Source organism: Cylas formicarius, unplaced genomic scaffold, assembly GCF_029955315.1.
Source record: "Cylas formicarius isolate icCylForm1 unplaced genomic scaffold, icCylForm1.1 PGA_scaffold_8__14_contigs__length_24414737, whole genome shotgun sequence".
In the NCBI taxonomy this organism is placed as follows: domain Eukaryota; kingdom Metazoa; phylum Arthropoda; class Insecta; order Coleoptera; family Brentidae; genus Cylas; species Cylas formicarius.
Genome location: NW_026844361.1, coordinates 13,262,609 through 13,283,112, shown reverse-complemented (window position 1 = coordinate 13,283,112; position 20,504 = coordinate 13,262,609). Strand labels below are relative to the sequence as shown.

The following is a 20,504-nucleotide window of genomic DNA, read 5'->3' as shown; positions in this document are numbered from 1 at the left end:
AGTGTGCTAAATAATTTCTTCTTCTTTGATCTAAGCAAATGAGAAATTTCACTAAGGTCAATCGCCTATCACCGACAACCTTTGAAGATTCTCCTTCAACACAAACCTCAATTTCGACTACATAACCAACGGAAGCGTACGGTGACAAAGAATGTTGTCCTTGACAGATGGAAGTATGTGTTGATGTTTTCACCAATCGACAACTTCTCACAAAGCGTTGAGAATCACCAAACAGCCCAAAATTAATTAATGCGCAATTTATATAGTAATTTATGTTTAATAATATAATTATCATTAATGACTTGGCGTACTTCAAGAACTATTCCTACAAGGCGGGATGCGGAAAAAATATTGCCCACTACAATTCGTATCTCCTAAAAGTCAATCAGAGAAAAAAAAAAGTGTAGTGGTATTCCGGCTTGTACATCTACAAATACAAAATACATATAGCATGGTATGAAAGTTTATTTGACATCGAGTGATATTAAGAGCTATCTTTAACGAAGGGTTGGCAATACCCACATACTTCACTTACCTGAAGCCAGAAAGCAAATTGTGATTAATTTGTCATGAACAGAAATTGCATCACATAATTTTGCATCTTGTAGCAAACATTACAACATAATTTTTAAACTATTGTGTTTTACGACTGTTGAACAAGCTCCCAATTCATTTCCTTACCCACGCGCCTTTTTCCTTATGCGCACTTAGAAAAGCTGGAGCTTGACGAGAATTTTGAAAAAATATAACTAAAAACACATAAACTTACATGTGGACTGCGTGTTGGCCCCTCAAATCAACGGGAAGTGTCCTGGTGACGAGACCATAGCGATTACTTAGTCTCAGATACTCACCTTGACTGATTTAAAATGGACAACGTCCTTAGACAAATACAGAACTACTTGCTCGAGATTTCATCCCATATGCACACTTAGCTGACAGATATTAAGTACATAATTTTGTTAGTATGTTTTTTATTCATTTGTATTCCAAAAGTTCCCGGAAAAGCCATTGTGTTTCGTTCTGATATGAGTTCTTTTTTTTTGTTAAGTTGGTGGTACATCTGTTGTTCACATTACCTCTAAATTTCAACGTCATAGCTTTACAATTGCAAAAGTTACGTAGTCAAGAATACATTTATTTCTACATGATTGCGATTTTTTAGAATTTTAAAAATGGATTTCAATTTGCAACAACGAACTTGCATTAAATTTTGCGTTAAAAACAAATTTAATGATAGTGGAGAACTTGACCATTACCACAGTTTTCATGGATTACAAGGGTATACTGCCCATGAATTTTTACCAGAAGCACAGAGAGTAAACAAAGAGTATTATTTGAGCGTTATGAGACATTTGCGTGAAAGAATTCATAATTTTTTGACAAAAAAATGCAAAAAAAAAACACTACAGGAAACGCGTTTCAGCAGCCGAGAAGAAGTAATGGAAAAAATCACAGGAAGCATTGATGGATATACCGAAAACTGAATATAAAAAATGTTTCGAAAATTGGATCAAGTGTTGGCATAAGTGTGTTGCACTCGGAGATTTCTTTGCATTTTTTAATTTTTTGGAAAAAAAATTCAGGGAACTTTTTGATCAAGTGGTTATTAACATTACTTTAAGGTATGTATATTTCAAAAAATGATTGACAAATAAAAAAGTGCCCAGATGCTCACAAGTTTAAACCCAAAAGTGAAAATATTTCTCGGGGCCTGATAACAATTTGAAATGTTTACAAAATGTGGCTTTAACAAAATTTAATGGCTAGATTATTTTTCGGGAAGACATTTGTTTCAACGAGTTTCATAATCATGAACATAATTGTAACTATAGCATAGAAGCGATTCAATTAATGCTTTATAAATAAGTGTAACTGTTGTTTTAGAAAGAAATTCTCATAACATAAAATTCATGCCAAAAAAATCTGCAACAGATTATTATTAAGGTTTCGATCAACCATCACTCCCAAGTATTTTATAACATGTTTTTCCTTAATTGGTTCTACCGAAGGGTCAATAATGTATTCTGTCTGAAAACCATTCTCCATTTCACCTTCACACCTTTCCAAGGAGAATGAAGCGGTTATCAGTAAAATAAAACACCGATTAAATAAAAATAACATACTTTAATAATAAGAATAAAAAAACATTTTGAGACCTCGTTTCGCTTACAACTGCTCGATATACAAATAAAAAATCAATAATTTACTTAGCTATATGTACACCAACCTCATACGGCGCTCTCCACTATCGAGAACACGAAGTTTATGCAACCGAACTTTAACAAGGAACCGTGATTGAGGACCGCCGAGCCTTCCCAACCCTTCTTTGCGTCCTCGAAGCTATTCGAACAATAACATTCGGCCCTGCGAAACGGAAATCACGAGATGGTAGCAAATGAATGAATGTTCAAATGGCCGAAAATCCCGAATGGCATTCGGGTTCGCGAGAGGGGGAGGTTTGTAACATCCGATCCGCCAACAGCTGAGACGTGACGTATACGTGATCCAGTGACAGATTGTTTAGGTTAGAACCAACGATTTTTATAGGGATATCAAGTTTGAAACTTATTTAATTTAATTAATTTATTGATTTGCTAAGTTAACATTTTATTACTTTTTTTAAACAGGAATTCAGTTAATTGTGGGTAGTAAATTGATAGAGTAACGCAGAACAGGAACATAACCCCATAACAAATAGTTTTTCAGGTGTAACGGTACGAGGTAAAATTGATTTAATATTTTTATAGTAGCTCACAAAACAGGCACTTTGCATGTTTGGGGCAAAATCGTTATACTTTATAACATTAATCAATTTATATGATTAAAGTTTAATAAATATATTATTGCAAAAAGATATCTCAGAAGCACAGAAACAAAATATCAAGAATCAGGAAAAGTTGAAGAGAATGGTGTATTCATCTTAAGGAAGAGACCACATAATCATGAACACTTGAAAGACCCTTCATCAAATATAGGCATAAATTTTGATTTCCTTCTGGGATTAGCAAGTATTTCTTTGGTAGGCAACCTCTACCGCTGTGTAATTTAATAAGAACCACCAATAAATATTAAACAATAATATATATATTGAAGTGGCAGTAGGTATATGACCTTCCTGGTAATTTTTGAAATCTTAAATAAATATATTTGATGTTTAATAAAAAAATTACTGGAAACTCCTAATAAGGCGTATAAAGGTAGAGGTTGGTTACCTTTGCCATAAAAATAAAAATGTTTATTATTATAGGCTTTTACTTGGAAAAGGCACTGTGTGTACGTCAAATACAAGGAAATGTGGATGGAAAAAAATTATACTATATTTCAACCATTTGAACAGTTTTACATCATAAAAGAGAACAATCAGTACAAATATTTTCTGCTAGACCAATGGAACAACAAAAGATTTGGTGGGGCCATTACAGGCATTTCTGGGTCGCTCTGGAGCCGTGAGTCCAGAAGACAGGTCGACGATGCTGTAGATTTAAAGTATTTTTGTATAAGTACATTTTTATGTGATTCTCATGTGGCTATGGGTATTGCCCCATCTTATTTATAAAGTAGGGTAGGGGTAGAGGCCCATAAATGTGTGTTACTCCAAGGGCTCACTGGCGACTGGCTAGCACAAATTGCACTGTGAATTCAGTCAGCTTATAATCAGTTTTATTCCCATCATCAGGTGTAAACCCTACCTACCTATTTTGCTAAAAAATGAATTTTGTTTTGAACGTTGTCATTGATTAATTTGAAAGACGACAACTTTGACCTTAACAAACAAGAGGCGATAATGACGACAAAATATTCAAAACATACTCACGGATTAATAGAATATATTCTTTCGAATGCGGGTTGCAGCACCCTTCGATAAAAATAACTTTCCGAACGCCGTTCGGGATTTTCGGCCATTTGAACATTCAACCATTTGTGGTGTTCTCGAACTCACGCTTGAAAGGCGCCAAGTTCCGCCCCCGCCCCTCGGACTCACCTCTCCATATAGTCGACCGCGGACATTCGCGCCTCGACCCCGCCCACTTTTCTGCCGACCGGTTCCGCTTTGATCCCCTTCCTTTTCCTATTGATCACCTCTCTCATTTGCACCTCGACGATCGCGCACTTGGAGGTCGCCGGTTTGTCTTCGTCGCCTGTCTCCGACAAACGTTTGACGCAAACGTTGTTCGAGTACAGCACATTGTTGACGTAAGTCCCGTGCGGCGAATAGTTGATCAGTTCGTAACTCTTTGAGTACTGCAATAGAAAAATGGAAAAATTTTCATCTCCAGAGATATTTTAAGATACCTATTGCCTAAAAGTTTCTCGGGAAACAAAAAACTAGAATTTTCACAAAACTTCTGAATTCCTCCTGGTTTTTGGTGAGTTGGGTCAAGCACTGAAGAAGCCAACAGGATGATTGCCGAAACGTTAGCAAGTTCGAAAAGGGGAGGAAATATTACTTCTCTTAGATAACTGCCCTGCACATCCCCATATTCCAAATCTGCGGAATATTGAATTGGCATTTCTTCCAGTCAAAACAACAAGTGTATTACAGCCGATGGACCAGAGCGTAATAAAAAGTCTTAAGAGTCGATACAGGAAAAACATTTTAATGGAAATGATCGAGTCTGAAGACAAATTTGTCATTAATATACTAGATGTAGTCAACTTTATTAGTAAAGCTTGGAAAGAGGTGACAGCAGAACCAATTCAACACTCCTATCGTCATGCAGGACTTATTACCGAGGCGAACAGGGCTTTGAAGATCATTAGCCACTAAGCGAGTGGATAAAGCAGTTTCAAACAACAATTAGGTTTACAAGTGAGGAGTTGCAAGATTTTATGGTGATTGGTCAGGATTTGCCTACTACAGCAGACTTGACAGAGGAAGCCATATTACAACAATCAAAAAAAGAAAGAGGAAGAAGAAGATGAAGAACTTGCTCTGAGACCACCATCAACCATTCAACAAGCCCTATATTCAGTTAAGATGCTAGAGAAATTTTTTATGTATCATGGGGAAGATGCCCCTCTCGAAGAAATGGTGAAAATACAAGCTAAAGTACGAGATGCGTATTGGCATACTAAAAAAAATTAAAATAAAATGACCGTTTATTTGAAACACTAAATGTAGTTCTTAAATATTTATATAAAATGTTCCTAAGTAGATGTTAAAATATGTATATAAAATAATTATGAGTATTGTTATTTTTCAAGTGCCTATAACTCTTTATAACGAAAAAAAAGCAGTCCCTTCAATTTCGTTATTTAGAGTTTCGACATGTTATTTTATTCCTTTTTGTTTGTGTAACATTAATAAAGTATTCGTATTTCAGTGTAAATCCATCCGAAAATGGGAAGGATGGTTCAGAGTGCAACAGCTTTATATTTTCCAACAAGACAACTGTCCACACTGCAGTAATCGTTACCAAATGCCCAACTAACAGTCCTGGACATCAACCCAATCGAAAACATATGGGAGATGATGGTTGAACCGAAAAAGTTTTAGACCTCAAAACAGCTGGGAGCTATGGCAAGCTATAATAAATTCCTTCCAAGTGCTGCTTCTTGTCCAGCTTATGTTAAAATATCGGGGCCCCGCTGATCACCTAATTATTTTGAAGTTACTCTAAATATGCCTATTAATTTTTATTACTCAAAATGTTTACATAAACTTGGCTTTAAATCAAATATCGGACGTGAAAACAAACTTTGTATTGTCAAAATGCGATATGATAGAATAGTGGTCGAATAAGTAAGTTATCGTTCCTGTTTCTTAGTGCGATTTTTGACTAGATATTAATTTAGTAAAAAAAAACAGAGAATAAGCACATACGATAAAAGAAAAACAATTGTAGGTTATAATCTTGTACTTTTTGGACATTTCTATTATTCATGACCATGAATTTGAGGTCAATAGCTACGTGTGGAATGTTAAAATTCTTGAAGTTCGTCGTGAAACAAATATTTAACAATTCAGAATTTATACAAAAATACGCACAACTTCTAACTATACCTTACTTATATGCATATTTTTTGAATAAGTTTCTATTAAAGCCGTTACCTTGCTACAATTAAAGAAAATGAAATGCACTTTACAAACAGCACAGCATAGTATAGTATCAAAAAACTAATTTGCAATAATTGATAACTATATATTTTAAGTCCTCTCAGAAAAAAAAGAAAAAAAAGAAAATTCCTTGCAATGTTCTCTTTAGCATTACAGGATAACTTTATTCATTTTGAAACACGGCGTCTTTACTTATTAATCCCTAAAAAAAACTAAATGACCTCTGCAAGGCGGGTCGAAAATCCCAATCCTAGTTTTTTAACTGTGGTTGTGAATGATAGAAATTTGTTGTTTGGTGCTTATTCGCGATATTTTCACTACAAAATTAATATCTAGCCAAGAATCGCAATAATAATGGAGGAATATTTCTACGGATTCGACGAAAGCATTTTTTTTTTAATTCTGAAACCTTAATAACAATTAGATCCATTTTATTTAGAATATTTGATAAATACGGTGTTTTATTTCTATTTAAATTAAAAATATATAATTTTTGTATATTTACATATCGTTTATAATTATTCACATGGTCCGTAAAAGAATATTTTTTACAGGCTTGGCATTTCTCGGCACCCAAATTTGAAGCTTAAAAACATACGCACTATATCTTACTTATGTGCATATTTTTCAAATAACTGTTTTCCATTAAAGCCCTTATTTTTTTCTCTAAAGATCGCAAAATCCAAGCCTAAAAGTTTACAAAATAAAGAGAAATGCGCTTTACAAACAGCACAACTAACCAAAGCTAAACGTTTTCACTTGTGAGAAATCTGTAGTATATTTCTAAGTCTTCGACGCAAGCCTAATTTTTAGAATTCATACGTGATAAAATGGTGTTTTATTTCTATTTAAATTAAAAATAAAATATAATGCTTGTATATTTACACATCGTTTTTAGTTATTGACATCGTCGTAAAAGAATATTTTTTTACAGCACTTCTTGGCACCCAAATTTGTAATAGAAGAATATTAAGTAAAAAATATATATTTTTTGGTATGACAAATATTACAATTTACAGATTTGAAAAAAAAAACCCGATTTTTAACTATATCTTACTTATATGCATATTCTTCGAATTAGTTTCTATTAAAACCCCTACTTTGCATGTCATAAAACAAATAAACGTTTTCGCTTATCAGTTCCTAAAAAAAAATGACCTCTGCGAGCCGGGTCGAAAATCACAATCCAGGTTTTTTAATTTCGGTTTGTCATATTTTTAATAAAAACTGTTGTGTTACCTCGTCGAAAAATATCGTCGCATGTTTGGCCACTATATAGCTGCAGTAGCCGAACTTCTCCAAGTCGACCTCGTTGGCCGAGCCCTTGCCTACGTTGATCACCCGGTATCTCATCGCCACTGCTTCGGGAAACCTCGCAGACACCGTCGGTCGGAACCCCATAAAGCTACGACAGAAAAACCAACGCGTTTCAGCGCCCCCTAGCGGAACGTTCGTCTATTACCTCGCGTCGTGCCTGACGAAGTTGGGGTCCACTTCGGTCGTTCTCACGTTGTAAAAATGTTTCGACACCACCGGACACAGCATCGCCCTAGCCCTGATCAACGCCCTCGGTTTACCGTTGTGGTTTTTCTTTTTCGGACTCGACAGCATCCTACGAATGACCAAACACCCATTGCAAACCACGGACCGTATACAATCCGACCCAGTTTAACCAGGAAATTGTGCGCAGCATTAGGTTTCCAAATATATATAGAAACCATAGGAGATGGAGCCAAAAGTTAAATAGAAAAGTTAGCTGAGGTATTACAAACTTTTAATTTATTTTATGGTTATAACTGAAGAAAGACTATGATTCAGATCTCACTTTCTTTTATATTGCGATATAGCCAACCTCGACAGCAAAAACTTCCGTGTTAAATGAGAAATGTGTTAAGTATCCTCAATTTGCAGATATCAACATCAAATTTAGCAGATAAGTAAAAGTCCGTGTCCACATTTAAACGGTAGAAATCGGGTGCAATCAAATTTTGATTTTTTTTTTTTTGGTAATTTTAGCTGCTAGAAAAATATGTTTTCCTCCATAATCGTTGACCCGATCGGCAAAATTCTTTAACCAGCAGACGCGGAAGATCCAGTGCAAATTTATTTCGGGCATTTTTTCGATCATATACAGGGTTTTCAAATTATAGGCAAAAATCGAAAATTAAGTAAATTATTAGCCGAACATCAAAAATCGTAAAAAATATGGCTAATTGGTTCAAACAGTGTCATAGGCCGCAACAAGAGCTACAATTTTTGTATTTGCGGTTTTCGTCTATCAAATAAGCTGTTCGGGATATTTGAAAAAATCTATATTAAAATTGTTATTTCGGGGGCTGGATTCAGAAAAAAATTATTTTCTCGAAAACCATTTACTATTTTCAGAAAATTCTTGAACCAGGAAACGTGGAAGATCCAGGGCTATAACCTCTACTTCGAACATAGTTTGAATCATATACAGGATGTGTCGTTTATGGGCGAAAACTCTAAAAAATCCTAAAAGTTTCCGTTTTTGTGGGTTAATTATAAATAATTATAAATTAATAACAAATTAAAAACCGTTAAAAATGGGATAATTTGATTTGAACAGTATCATAAACTGTTTCGAGAGAGTTTCGGATTTCGTCAATTAAACAGGGCACGAGATATTTGAAAAAACTCATTCGACAACGCTATTATTTGTGCAAATCTTAATATTTACCGAGTTTGCTGTAACTTTAAAGTTCGTCGAGATGTAAAGAACATTTTATAAAGGGTGCATGCGCAATTAAATTACATCGATTTTGCGAAAGTTCCACAGTGATCCGTAGGAGCACAATAGCAAAACAATGGGTCCCTATAGCACAAGAAACCGCGAAACGGCTTCCTTTTGAAATACAAAGCTGCTACGCGCTACGAACTTGCCTTGCCTAGTGACGATTTTTCGAAAGCAATCTTGTTTAGATGGAACACATGTAAATATCTGTCAATTTCATATTAATAAGATTAAAAATGAAATGAAAAAAAAAACTTTTTCATAAAATGGAAACAACCTATTTTTATAATCTTTTCATATTAAAAATTAAGGCAATTTTATTTTTTGCTTCGCTAATTTTAATTTTGCTCTTTACTGATGATGTGAAATTGTTTAGAATAATTGACAGTGTGGTCGACTGTGTGTCTCTGCAGAATGACTTGGAGATTATTGGTTCAATTTTTTGATTAAATGTGTTCTTTGTCAGTTGATGAAATTATTTAATTACTTCTGTGATGATATTGAAGTTTTTTGTCTTAGTCGCTCACATTTTACCATATTTATTAAACATAAATTTGAAATATTGTAATGAATTGTATGTTTCACTATTACTTTGTCAGGGTGTATATAGTTCACTACTTATTATAATTATAGTTATAGTTCTCAACATGAAATTATCTTCTAAATGGATGTTAATCGGTTAGACAATACAGATTATTATTATTACTATACAAGGTTGTATATGCGAAATATTTTTACTTTTTGAAATATTTCCTTTTAAACATTTGTCTATCATAAATAACATACCGTCGCCATATAAGTTCAATTAGTGTAAGGTGGCTATGACCGCGTTTAATTAAAACAAGTGCTAGAACGCTGCCATAGTTGACCATAATCTTGCCGATACACTTATGAAGATCAAAAAATTATGTAAATGTATTTATGCATTATTTATACAGAATAGGACCCCGCGATAACGTTGGTGAATATTTAATAACGAACGATCAAATAAAAAAATTAATAGCTTACAAAGGATAATAATTATTTTAACATAAAGGATTTCTAACGACAGTATAAAAGGAATATAGATATCCAAAAAAACAGCCCCTTATCCTCCGATGGTGATGCGTTTTTCGGCTTGTTTTGACAGAAATTTGACGGTTTGTGTTTGTAAACTAAATCTTTAAGTGTACCCCATAGAAAAAAATTTAGGAAAAGCTAAGTCGGGGCTCCTTGAAGGCCGGGCGTAACTACATTAATTAATTGCATTTTTAATCTTATTATGTATCGCAATTTCTTCTTCGAGTGAAACAATATATGCTTTCGAATGAAGAAAATGGCAGATTTTTACGTCTTGCAAACGTCAGTTTTTGCATAAAAAATTAAAAATATCAAGAACGGTTAGACCTAGGACATTATACACAAAATATGTCTAGAATTTTGTATAGAGTTCAAAAATGAAGTAACATACCAAGTGCTCAATTTAAAATAAGAAAGTTGATACCCGCCCACGAAAAATGAAACACTCTGTATATACAACATTAAAATAAATTGAAGGTTTGCAATACGTCAATTAACTTATGTATTTAAATTTTAGCTCCATCCCCTATAGTTGCTCATATGTGTGTGTCCCAAGATACACTGCCCACCATATACACTGTGACCCAGTTTGGGCACCTTAATGGGGTATCTGTGTTATTTTTTGTAGATTGTAAAATTAAAAAAAATTTACTTTATTTGCAGTAGCAGGCCATGAGAAATCAACTATTCTTAATTTAGAAAAAATAGGATGAAAATATATTTTTTTTCAAAATAGTAATGTCCCATTAATATTATAAATATTATATTATTATAATGTTAAGTAGATAGTTATGACTCACCTATTAAAAACAAAAATGCAAATGTGTCAGAAATTTACGAGACTGTCATTTGTTCTTTTTTGGTTTATTCAATTTTATTTAATTTTCTATAATAATGGTATTGTATAAAAATTCTGAAAAATGTGATTGTATGTTTTATATAAAGCAATTAAAGTGCTTAAGAGGCTTCGGAATTATATTTTTATATTATAGAAAACAATATGTTAAAAATAACAAAGGCTAATGCTGGCTAAACATTCTTTAGAAAAAAATCCATCAATTCGACCATCTTCAGAAAGCGATATTATCACAAGAGGTGAGGAGGTGGTAATTGAAATGCTACATATGACATTCAAAACTTTTTCCAAATTTAAGCAAATTAAATTAGATGAAAAAGTTAATTTTTAAGAATTATGCAAAGGCAAGTTAATTTCTTCGCATTTTGCATGCTTTATTTGGATGGGATCACGCGGATAATCAACACAGTGTGGTTAGGTTATGATTCGGTTATGCGTTTATTTTAAACACCCTGTGGCATCTAATTTAAATTCCGTTACACCTACGTTAACGCTAAACTAAAATAGTAATTACCTACCTTTAAAAATAAGCGTGAAAACTAGTTTTTTTTGTTAATAGGTTTAGGTATGTATTATTATTAATAAAACAGTTAAACAATTTCAAAACAAACTTAAAAAATAGGTTTGACCATTTAAAAAAATGTATGTTTCATTCGTCGTGCTTTTTTGAACCACCGTGTATACTTTAAAATAATTTTAAATTGTGCATCCAAACAATTTTAACGACTTTTGTACTTACTTGTAGGAGGGCCACTAGATTATCTTATAGCTATATGGTTTAATATACAGTCGCTCAAAAAAGTCTCCGTACACATAGTATTTCTCATTTTTCTTTTAGTTTCTTCTTTCACTTACATTTAATAAGAAATATATTTCAAGTAAATATCGGCAATGTCATTATGAGTAATAAAAATAAAATAAAAATCATTTGAGACACTTTATAATAAGGCAATTTTAGAAGCATGAAACTATGTCAAATAAGTCTCCATACACTTTACTAAATCACTATCCAGAACTGCGGGTAGAACCGTTAATTATCAATATTTTATCACGTCAGCTTGTACCAAATTTCGCTTAAACAAATGAAGTAAAAGCAAAATGAGCGCCAAAAATTGCGAAATTCCAATTGCGCTTTCGAAAAATCATAGTAGATTTATGGAAAGAGAAAAACTACTTTAGGGATATTGGTAAAATAATTAAAAAATCACAGTCAACTGTACCTCGTGGTCCAAATTCGAGAGGGCTTTAAGCATTTGCACCATAGTTAGCCCAAAACTCATATGCGTCTTACGGGCTCGATTTTAAAGTGAAGTCAAAAACTAAAAGCCGCATCGTGATATGTCAAGGCGTTTTTGAGCTACAGGGTGATTCTCAAAACTGTGCGACGTTAAAGGCCCTATATAACTTTTTTAAATGTAAGAATAGAGTTTTGGGAAAAAACAGTTTTTTAAGTTTTAATAAGCGTGAATCTCTCTATTTTACTCATTTTGTCTTACAGCCTTTAGCTCCCGAGATATTACAGAAAGTTATATGTCTTTAAATGGGATACCCCGAAATTTCTAAAAAATCAGTTTTATAGTAAAATGTCCTGTCGAACGATGTTCCATACACCTATTTTTATTAAATGGTTTAAAAGATATTTGCAATTTTTGATATTTACCATAATTGAAGAAGTTCTACCGCACGAAGCTGCCTGAATGCAGTACGAAGTTCATCTTCCAATTCCCTTCTAGTAGTTGGGCGATTTCGAAATACAAGGTCTTTGATTCTCCCCCACAAAAAGAAGTCGCAAGGGGTTAGATCTGGAGACCTGGGGGGCCAATATATAGGACCTTTATTTCAGATCCAGTTTTCGGCAAATTAGTAATGTCTTGTGTATTGTGAGGAGGTGCACCTTCTTGTTGAAAGTATTTCTCATTATTTTGCTGAAGTGGCAAATTGTCGATAAACGGAATTACATGCTCTTCTAGAATTTGTTGGCATCTTTCAGCATTTCAATTTCCATAAAAAATATATGTCCCAATAATTTGTCCTCTGTAGATGCCGACCCATATCTTAAAACTAAACTTTTCCTGATTTGCTTCCACCATAATATGGGGACTCTGCACTTTCCAGTAATAGTTATACCTGGTGAATATTCCATCACTAGAAATCGTTGCCTCATCCGTCCAAATAACTTTCCTGGCAAAATCTGGTTCTTCTTGGCATTTATTTAGGTACCACCTGCAAAGTGCACGTCTCGGAGCAAAATCTCGTTGCCGTAATTGAGGCACCCATCAGGGTCGATAGGGCTATGTTCTTTAAGCACCCGCACGGCATTGCTGCGTGGAATTCCAGTGTTTCTCTCCATAGCCCTGGTGAAAGTATTCGGGTTAATTTCTATTTCTCCCAGAAAGGTTAGTTATTCCAACTCTCTATCTCTGGCTAGGCTTCGGTTTTGTAAAGGATCCGTATTCTTGTAGATGACGTTTTAACTTCAAAAATATTTTCGAGCTATGTTGCCTTCTTTCCCGATATCTCTGGAAATATAGATTTAACGCCATCTGTCGATTTTAGTCACTTTCAATATAACATATTATAATGTCAGAAATATCGATTTAACGCCGTCTGTTGATTTTCGTTACTTTCAATATAACATATTATAGTGTCATACTTTTTCCAATATCCGAACAAATAATAGTCGCTGGGCGCCATATCTGGACTATAGGGAGGATGATCTATCTGTTGGAACCCACACTCTAAAATGGCAGCTTGTGCAACACCAGCACTATAGACAGGTGCATTATCGTGAAAAAGACACCCGCCTTTGGTCAGTTTATTTATATTTATTATATATTTAAAAGAAGACAAAGTTTTATCGTGACACTGAAGCTGCATCTATGTTAGGCCGGGAAATTTTGGCGCTAACCGCGTATCATTGCAATTGTTTTTATCTGATCATAGCTAGCTAGATAGATACCGTAAAACTGCATAGGTCAGAGTTTAGCACAACCTACTATGGTAATTAGCAAAAATTGCAGATATCTTTTTAACTAATTAATAAAAATAGGTGTATGGCACATCGTTTGACAGGAAATTTTATTAGAAAACTTTTTTTCAATTGGGGTATCCCATTTAAAAAAAAAAGTAACTTTGTGTTATATCTCGTCAACTAAATTCTTTAAGACAAAATCGGTGAAACAGAAAGATTTGCCCTTAAAAAATCTTCAAAAAATGTTTTTAATAAAAATCTCGTTACAATACGAATAAAAAAAGTTATAGAGGGCCTTTAAAATCGCTATGCTGCAAATGATTAAAGCCATAGAGTCCCCTCGAATCGGAAGTCTTCTGTTGCGAAAAAAATTAGAATTAATTCTAAAACATACGCTGCGAAACTTGCAGAGGAAATCAGGTAAGAGTTTTCAAAAAATGTTAGCCCTTAAACGAATAGAAACTGCTTGAAGCATCGGGCAGGTTATAATGACGGCGTTGTCAGAAGGAAACCACTAATTTCGCAAAAAAAAAATGAAAAAAACGTTTGGAATTTGCCAGGGAACACATTAACAAAACCAACAAAAATTAATCTTATTGGGTCAGATGGTCGGGATAAAGTTTGGAAGAAAAAAAATACAGCTCTGAAAATCGAAAATGTCTGTCCTAAGGTGAAGCAAGAGTTTCAAATGATTTATATTTTATTTTTGTTACTCTTAATGAGATTGCCGATATTTACTTGGAATATATTTCTCATTAAATGTAAGTGAAAGAAGAAACTAAAAGAAAACTGAGAAAATACTATGCGTTCAGAGACTTTTTTGACCAACTGTATGTCAACTGACAGTGACGAAAAACTGCAGAATATATTCGTCAAAATTGACATTGAGCTGCGACTCCTCATAAGCAAGCAATCCTAGCCGATAGTTTTGAATATCTTGGCATTTTTTCATCAAGACAAAAGTTTGCGTTTAGGTTAGGTTAGAAATGCGTTATTTGAAACCAGCGTGATGTCACACTGAAAGACACGAACCTGGATATCCTATCGATATCGGCAGGAGTGAGAAGCTCGCTGGGCAGGGGCATTTGTTGCAACGACTCGCGATTCGTCTGACCGTTGCTCGTATGATTGTTCTGGTGGCAGTGGGCGTTGTTTGAGCTGCCCACCAGCTGCTGCAGCCGTTGATACGCTAGGAATTTGAGCACGCGGTCGTCCAAATGTCTCAGCTCTAATTCCACTGAAAAGAACGCGATACGCTGACACCACAACGCTCCTCGAGGAAAATTTAATCGAAACCGTTCAGAATTATTACGGACTTATCAAACTGTCAATGTCTTAATTTATTCAAATGTCATTTAAATTGTTACTTGGTAACCAGGCTTCTAGATTAAAGTGAGCCGGAACAATTTTGACGAACACAAATAAAACTGTTGCGATAGCTCACGTCAAAATCAAAAGGTTTCCACGTGTTTTAAAACCCGCTCAGTGGAGAAGACTCTCATTTTCTATTATTATTTTGACCTTGAGTATGTTATATAAAAAATTATTTTTTTCACAAAATAAAGTATAGTCCAGTACACGATAAATGGCGAAAAAAACATCAATCAACGTGTATTATAACATTATTCAAAGTTTAACTTTAACAAATAAAAAATCCGATAATAAATTATATTTTTAAATGCGAAATTAGTCAGCAGGGCTTCTAAGAACGTCATTGAGATGACAGTGGACAGTGATGACACCTAACGATTGATGGAATGGACGCAAACATATTTAACTTAAATTCATAAATTCGTAAAAAAAAAAAACGAAAGTACAGGACATGACAAGTGAACTTTTTGAAAATCGGGTAAAAAATTCTCTTCTTCCTCAAATATCCCACCACCCAGTATTTATTTTGAAGATACCTATACAAAAAAATAACCAAATTCTATGATAAAATCATTTTTTGATATTTTTCTATATTTTTATAGATAGATCCTGAAATATTATAAAAATTTAATAGATTTAATAATTACTGGCGAGCAAAAAATTCCTGTCACATTCAAAGTATGATATTTTCTTTAAATTTTCGGACCATTATCTGATCTGTTGTTTCAAAAACTATTTGCAATTTTTAAAGTGACCTGATCACAAAAAATGCAAGCAAAACATAAACTTGACCGTCCGCTTGGTGGAAAACCGGCTTTAAAAGTTGTTGTACAAAATACTACCTTTAAAAAGGGTTTTTCGCAATTAATGCACCAAATTTTTACGCTGAAAATAGGCCTTAGTTTCCTATTATAAACATACATCCGATAGGGGGTGCTGAAATTATAAAAAAAATATTTTATAACATAATTTTCGAAGCACCCTAGATATTTCATTAGCATTTTGTACACGTGTATCAAATAACAAAAGATGTTTTTTGTCGCGATATATGTTTAAAAAAAATTACCAGTAACGTCCGTTTCAGATTTCTATGTAACATTTTTAAAGAAAAAAAACATTACACATTTACATTTACAATTTTGAAAATTAAAAAAATCATTATTATCATAAAGTTGGATATTTATGAGAGATGTTTACTTTATATAAATATGTGATTTTTATATAATTTATTAATATTCTCTTGTGAGCTGAACACATAGTTCGGGAACTGACTTAGTGAAGTTTTTGCTGTCTGAACTGAAACTCCCCTAGAGCATTACATAATATACTTCCTTTTTATATATTCTGGATCTTTATAAGAGATGTGTACTCTACATAAACATGTAAATTTCATATAATTTACTGGCATTCTCTTGCAAGCTGAACAGATACTTACTGAACTGTTGTAATGACGTTTTTCTGTCTGAACTGAAACTGCTGTAGAGTATTACATAATATTGTTTTATCATTTTTCTCATTATTATTATTATTATGAAGCTGGATCTTTGTGAGAGAGATTTACTTTAAATAAATATGTGAATTTCATATAATTTGTTGTTATTCTTTTGTGAGCTGAACAGATAGTTCGAGACGTTTTCCTGTCTGAACGGAAACTCCCCTAGAGCATTAATATTAATATAATATATATATATATATATATATATATATATATATATATATATATATATATATATATATATATATATATATATATATATATATATATATATATATATATGTATATTTATCAATAAAGTACTTTATCATTATTATTATAAAGCTACATCTTTATGAGCCATTAAAAAACTTTTGACATGCTCTGCCATAGGTGTATAACCTTCCCAACTGGAACGTTTCGGAAAATTTAAAAAGTAAGCATTATAAACTAGAATAAAATTAAAATCAATCGCGACTAAGAAATGTGTTTAACTTTTTTTTGGTTAAAGACAGCTTTTCCTGCATTAATTTTGAACATGTTGCAAAATAACCATTCAGAAAATTTGGATAAATCATTATTTACAATCAGTTGAAGGAGTTTGTAATCTGAAAGTAGCGACCTCTCAGGCAACGAGAGAGAACAATAGCGGTCCAACTCTCTCTGTATGCCGTTGGTTACAACAAACTGAGATTAATAACGTCACGAAAACCTTAAAACCAGAACTGATAACGAAGTTTTGTGTTTGGTGGTAGTTCTATTTTTTTCTAATAGGATATCCGCAATTCCTAGCCATGGTAGGAGTATGTCTGTAGTAAGAAGAAATAATAATATAGATGTATAAATTGCGACTGTTTTGTTTATTTTTCGTCAAAAAGTGTAGATTTAGTAAAACAAAAAACCAGAAAAAATAATATTGACGTATAAATTATACAACTGTTCTGTTTTGTCCTCAAAGATTTCAAACAATTCCCAAAACAGTGGTAAATAAGATAAGAATCAAAGAAACAAGAAAATCAACAATATCAAATATCTATATCTATCTTTCCTAAAAAAGCTTTCACTAACCTTCAGTGGCAAAACAACTCTCCATTATGTCCTTGATCAAACTATCCTCTTTCTTGAGCAGATCCTTCTCAAAGTACCCATTATTCAATTCCACTTGTCCGTTTTCCCTCGGACCATAATTTACGCTCACGTTCACGTTATTTGCAAATATGGTGTTGTTAATTATACTCATATTCACCGACGGGGATTTTCTATCGGAGGTACTTTCCGCGAGGTCAACTTTCATTTCTTCACTGACGATTTCGGGATTACTGAGAAAAGAAACCATATATATCTGCCTTACTTGAATCAAGTGCTAAATGAAAAACTGACCTTACATTACTAATATCACATGATTTAATGTCAACATTATAGACATTTTCTCCTTCAACGTTATCACCCATTTTCTGTATGGTTAATTCGTCCTTAATTTCTTCTAGATCATCTATTTCGTACCTATCTTTGTACCTATGCCTTTTGTTAAATGTGTCTATCCTTAACACATCCTTTAAACTAGGCAGTAAATGTACAGGTTTCTTATAATGATACTTGACCATATCGGGTACTTTTACCACCTGTAGTTTCGCTAGCTTTCTTTTAATTCGAAACGGCGGGTTTTTCCTGTGGACGCTCCGAAAAAACTCAAGTTTTACAGTATCCTGATCTACGGGCGCGGAGAATTTATCCCATAATTCGACCCGCTCGGACAGTGAAACCGATGTCAGCACGTTGCTATCCTAAAGTAAAAGGAAGTTAAGCTTTCTTGGTTAGTTTCTTGGTTAATTAATTAACGCTACCCTAAATACACAAGTAGGTTAACAATCATTTAAAAATCAATATACTTTATCTCACTGTTTAAGAAACTTTTAATTCTGTTTCTTTAAGATTATTTGGCAGCTTATTGAAGAATATTCTTTTCCTTGAGGACTTACCATCCACAAGACCCCCCAACAAACTCTCTATAACACTAGAGATAGCTTTAACTTTTGATTTAGACTCTCTAAAGAACAACTATTATTCTTAATGATTCAAAGATTTCGGATACAATCTGGATAAACAACTTTTTGTATATTATTTACAAACCTTTGGGATTCCACCTGGGTCGGTTGTTATAAATTCTAACTTAATCTTAACTGAAACTGTTCAGTTTAATTTATAAATAAATGACGCGGGACAAATCCAGAAGATTTGTAGACTGCGCAAGTTTCTTTGAAAAATTAACTTCTTGTATACATAAGTTTATAAATGATCGGCTTATTTTCAAATCTTTTTATAATTTTATATAAATTTAAGTTTTAAAAGAGAGAGAGAAAAAAAACCATTTAAACTAACCAATGCATGTTCCACGTGTTGAGGACACATCCAGGCCCCGCTCGGAGGTGCGGTGAGTGGCGGATCTAAACAGTCCAAATGATAAAACGAAGGGCAAAAGTCGCACGCCAGTAGGGGAGCCACTCGGCACGATTTCCTACATTCAGCACATTTTTTGGCGGGCAATGGTATCAAACCGTTGCCTTGTCGTTCGTGATCTCTCTGTTTATTTTTCTTTGGCAGTTTTATGGATTCAACTGTAATAACCCTATCAAAAAACTGATTGTTTTAGACACAAACTTACTTTTATCTGCCCCCGGGAACATGGTGTTGGGTAAAGTCATTGCTCTCGGCAACTCAAACTGTTTAGGATTCATGGAAGTTGCCACTTCGATCAATACGTCCATTGCGCTTAATTTTGCTTTTTTGGTAACCTGTTTAACACCCGAGGTACCTGGGGATGGAGAACTGCTGTTTGACCTTTTCCCCGATGTCAAATTTGCCCCTTTCAATTTGGAACATTTACAGCTGTGACACAGCCACTCCCCATGTGGTATGTCTTTTTCTTCCAACGGCGGATTACTGCAAATGGTCGCATTATAGACGTCGCGAATTTGAAATATTGTTTTCACCTAACATTCTTGTATTATAACTCTAGAGAAACTTACATATATGCAAATTCTATTACTCACTGGCATCCTAAATGAAAACTCGAAGGACACTTATCGCAACATATCAAATCTCCTCCTTCACCACAAGCATCACATGAATCGTGATTGTGGCCCTTTCCTGGTCTTTTAAAATATGGATGGTCAGCTTTTTTGTTTTTATCCTTTTTATGATCCGAATCAGGAGGTGCTATGAGAGCCTGGATTTGCTGCAAGAAGACATGGACATTAAGTGAGTCTAAGCTCCCCAAGGAATGGACAAACAATGTATATTAAAACACAAGTTAATGTATTAAAGTAAAACTAGATGGAAAATAAATAATTAGCATTTTCCGCCATTTTAAAGCATCCTAGCCTCAAATATTGTATAGAAATGGATACATTTTAAACTCACCTCCATAAGACCCCCTGAGGTATCCAAATCGTATGTACAAACCGACATTGTGCTGCAAAATTTATTGCAATTTCTTGTATAAACCACTGGTTATGATAGCGTTTAAATCGATGGAGATAAAATACAACTTTTCCTTAACAATTTACTTGGTACATGAAATAACGACACAAAATACATTGCACTTTTCTACCTATGGTCACATATTTTACGATCTTACACGCATTCAATTTCGTCAATTAATTACCAAAAAGTAACTTTATTGAAAACAGAAAAAAATTAAAACCTTTTGACATTCCCACTTTCTTTTCTGGCGCCTCTCTACACAAACATAGAAAATAGAATGGTAGTTCCAGAAAGCACGCATTGATAAAACTTTTTGCAATTTTTTTCTGTACAAATGAAAATGTACAAAAAATTCACAAGCAACAGCTACCATTAATAAGATGATCATCCTTTAAATGCGATACCGTTGAGAATAATTCCATTTTAAAAAACGATTTAATTAGTTTTTACTAACTACTAATTATAAAGTTTCTT

At 33.6% G+C, this 20,504-nt stretch overlaps 1 protein-coding gene across 1 annotated transcript; it reads right to left on the bottom strand.

The window, feature by feature from the left end:
• Nucleotides 1–2,107: 2,107 nt before the first annotated feature.
• On the bottom strand, nucleotides 2,108–20,278 carry LOC132706707 (PHD finger protein 12). Its single transcript, XM_060678190.1, has 11 exons — nucleotides 19,968–20,278; nucleotides 19,598–19,782; nucleotides 19,210–19,487; nucleotides 18,927–19,162; nucleotides 17,928–18,331; nucleotides 17,616–17,866; nucleotides 14,735–14,939; nucleotides 7,524–7,673; nucleotides 7,301–7,466; nucleotides 3,986–4,245; nucleotides 2,108–2,367 (listed from the first exon to the last, which is right to left on the bottom strand). The coding sequence occupies exons 1-11, from the start codon at nucleotides 20,013–20,015 to the stop codon at nucleotides 2,232–2,234; spliced, it is 2,319 nt and encodes a 772-aa protein (XP_060534173.1). The 5' UTR covers nucleotides 20,016–20,278; the 3' UTR covers nucleotides 2,108–2,231.
• Between the last annotated feature and the right edge of the window lie 226 nt (nucleotides 20,279–20,504).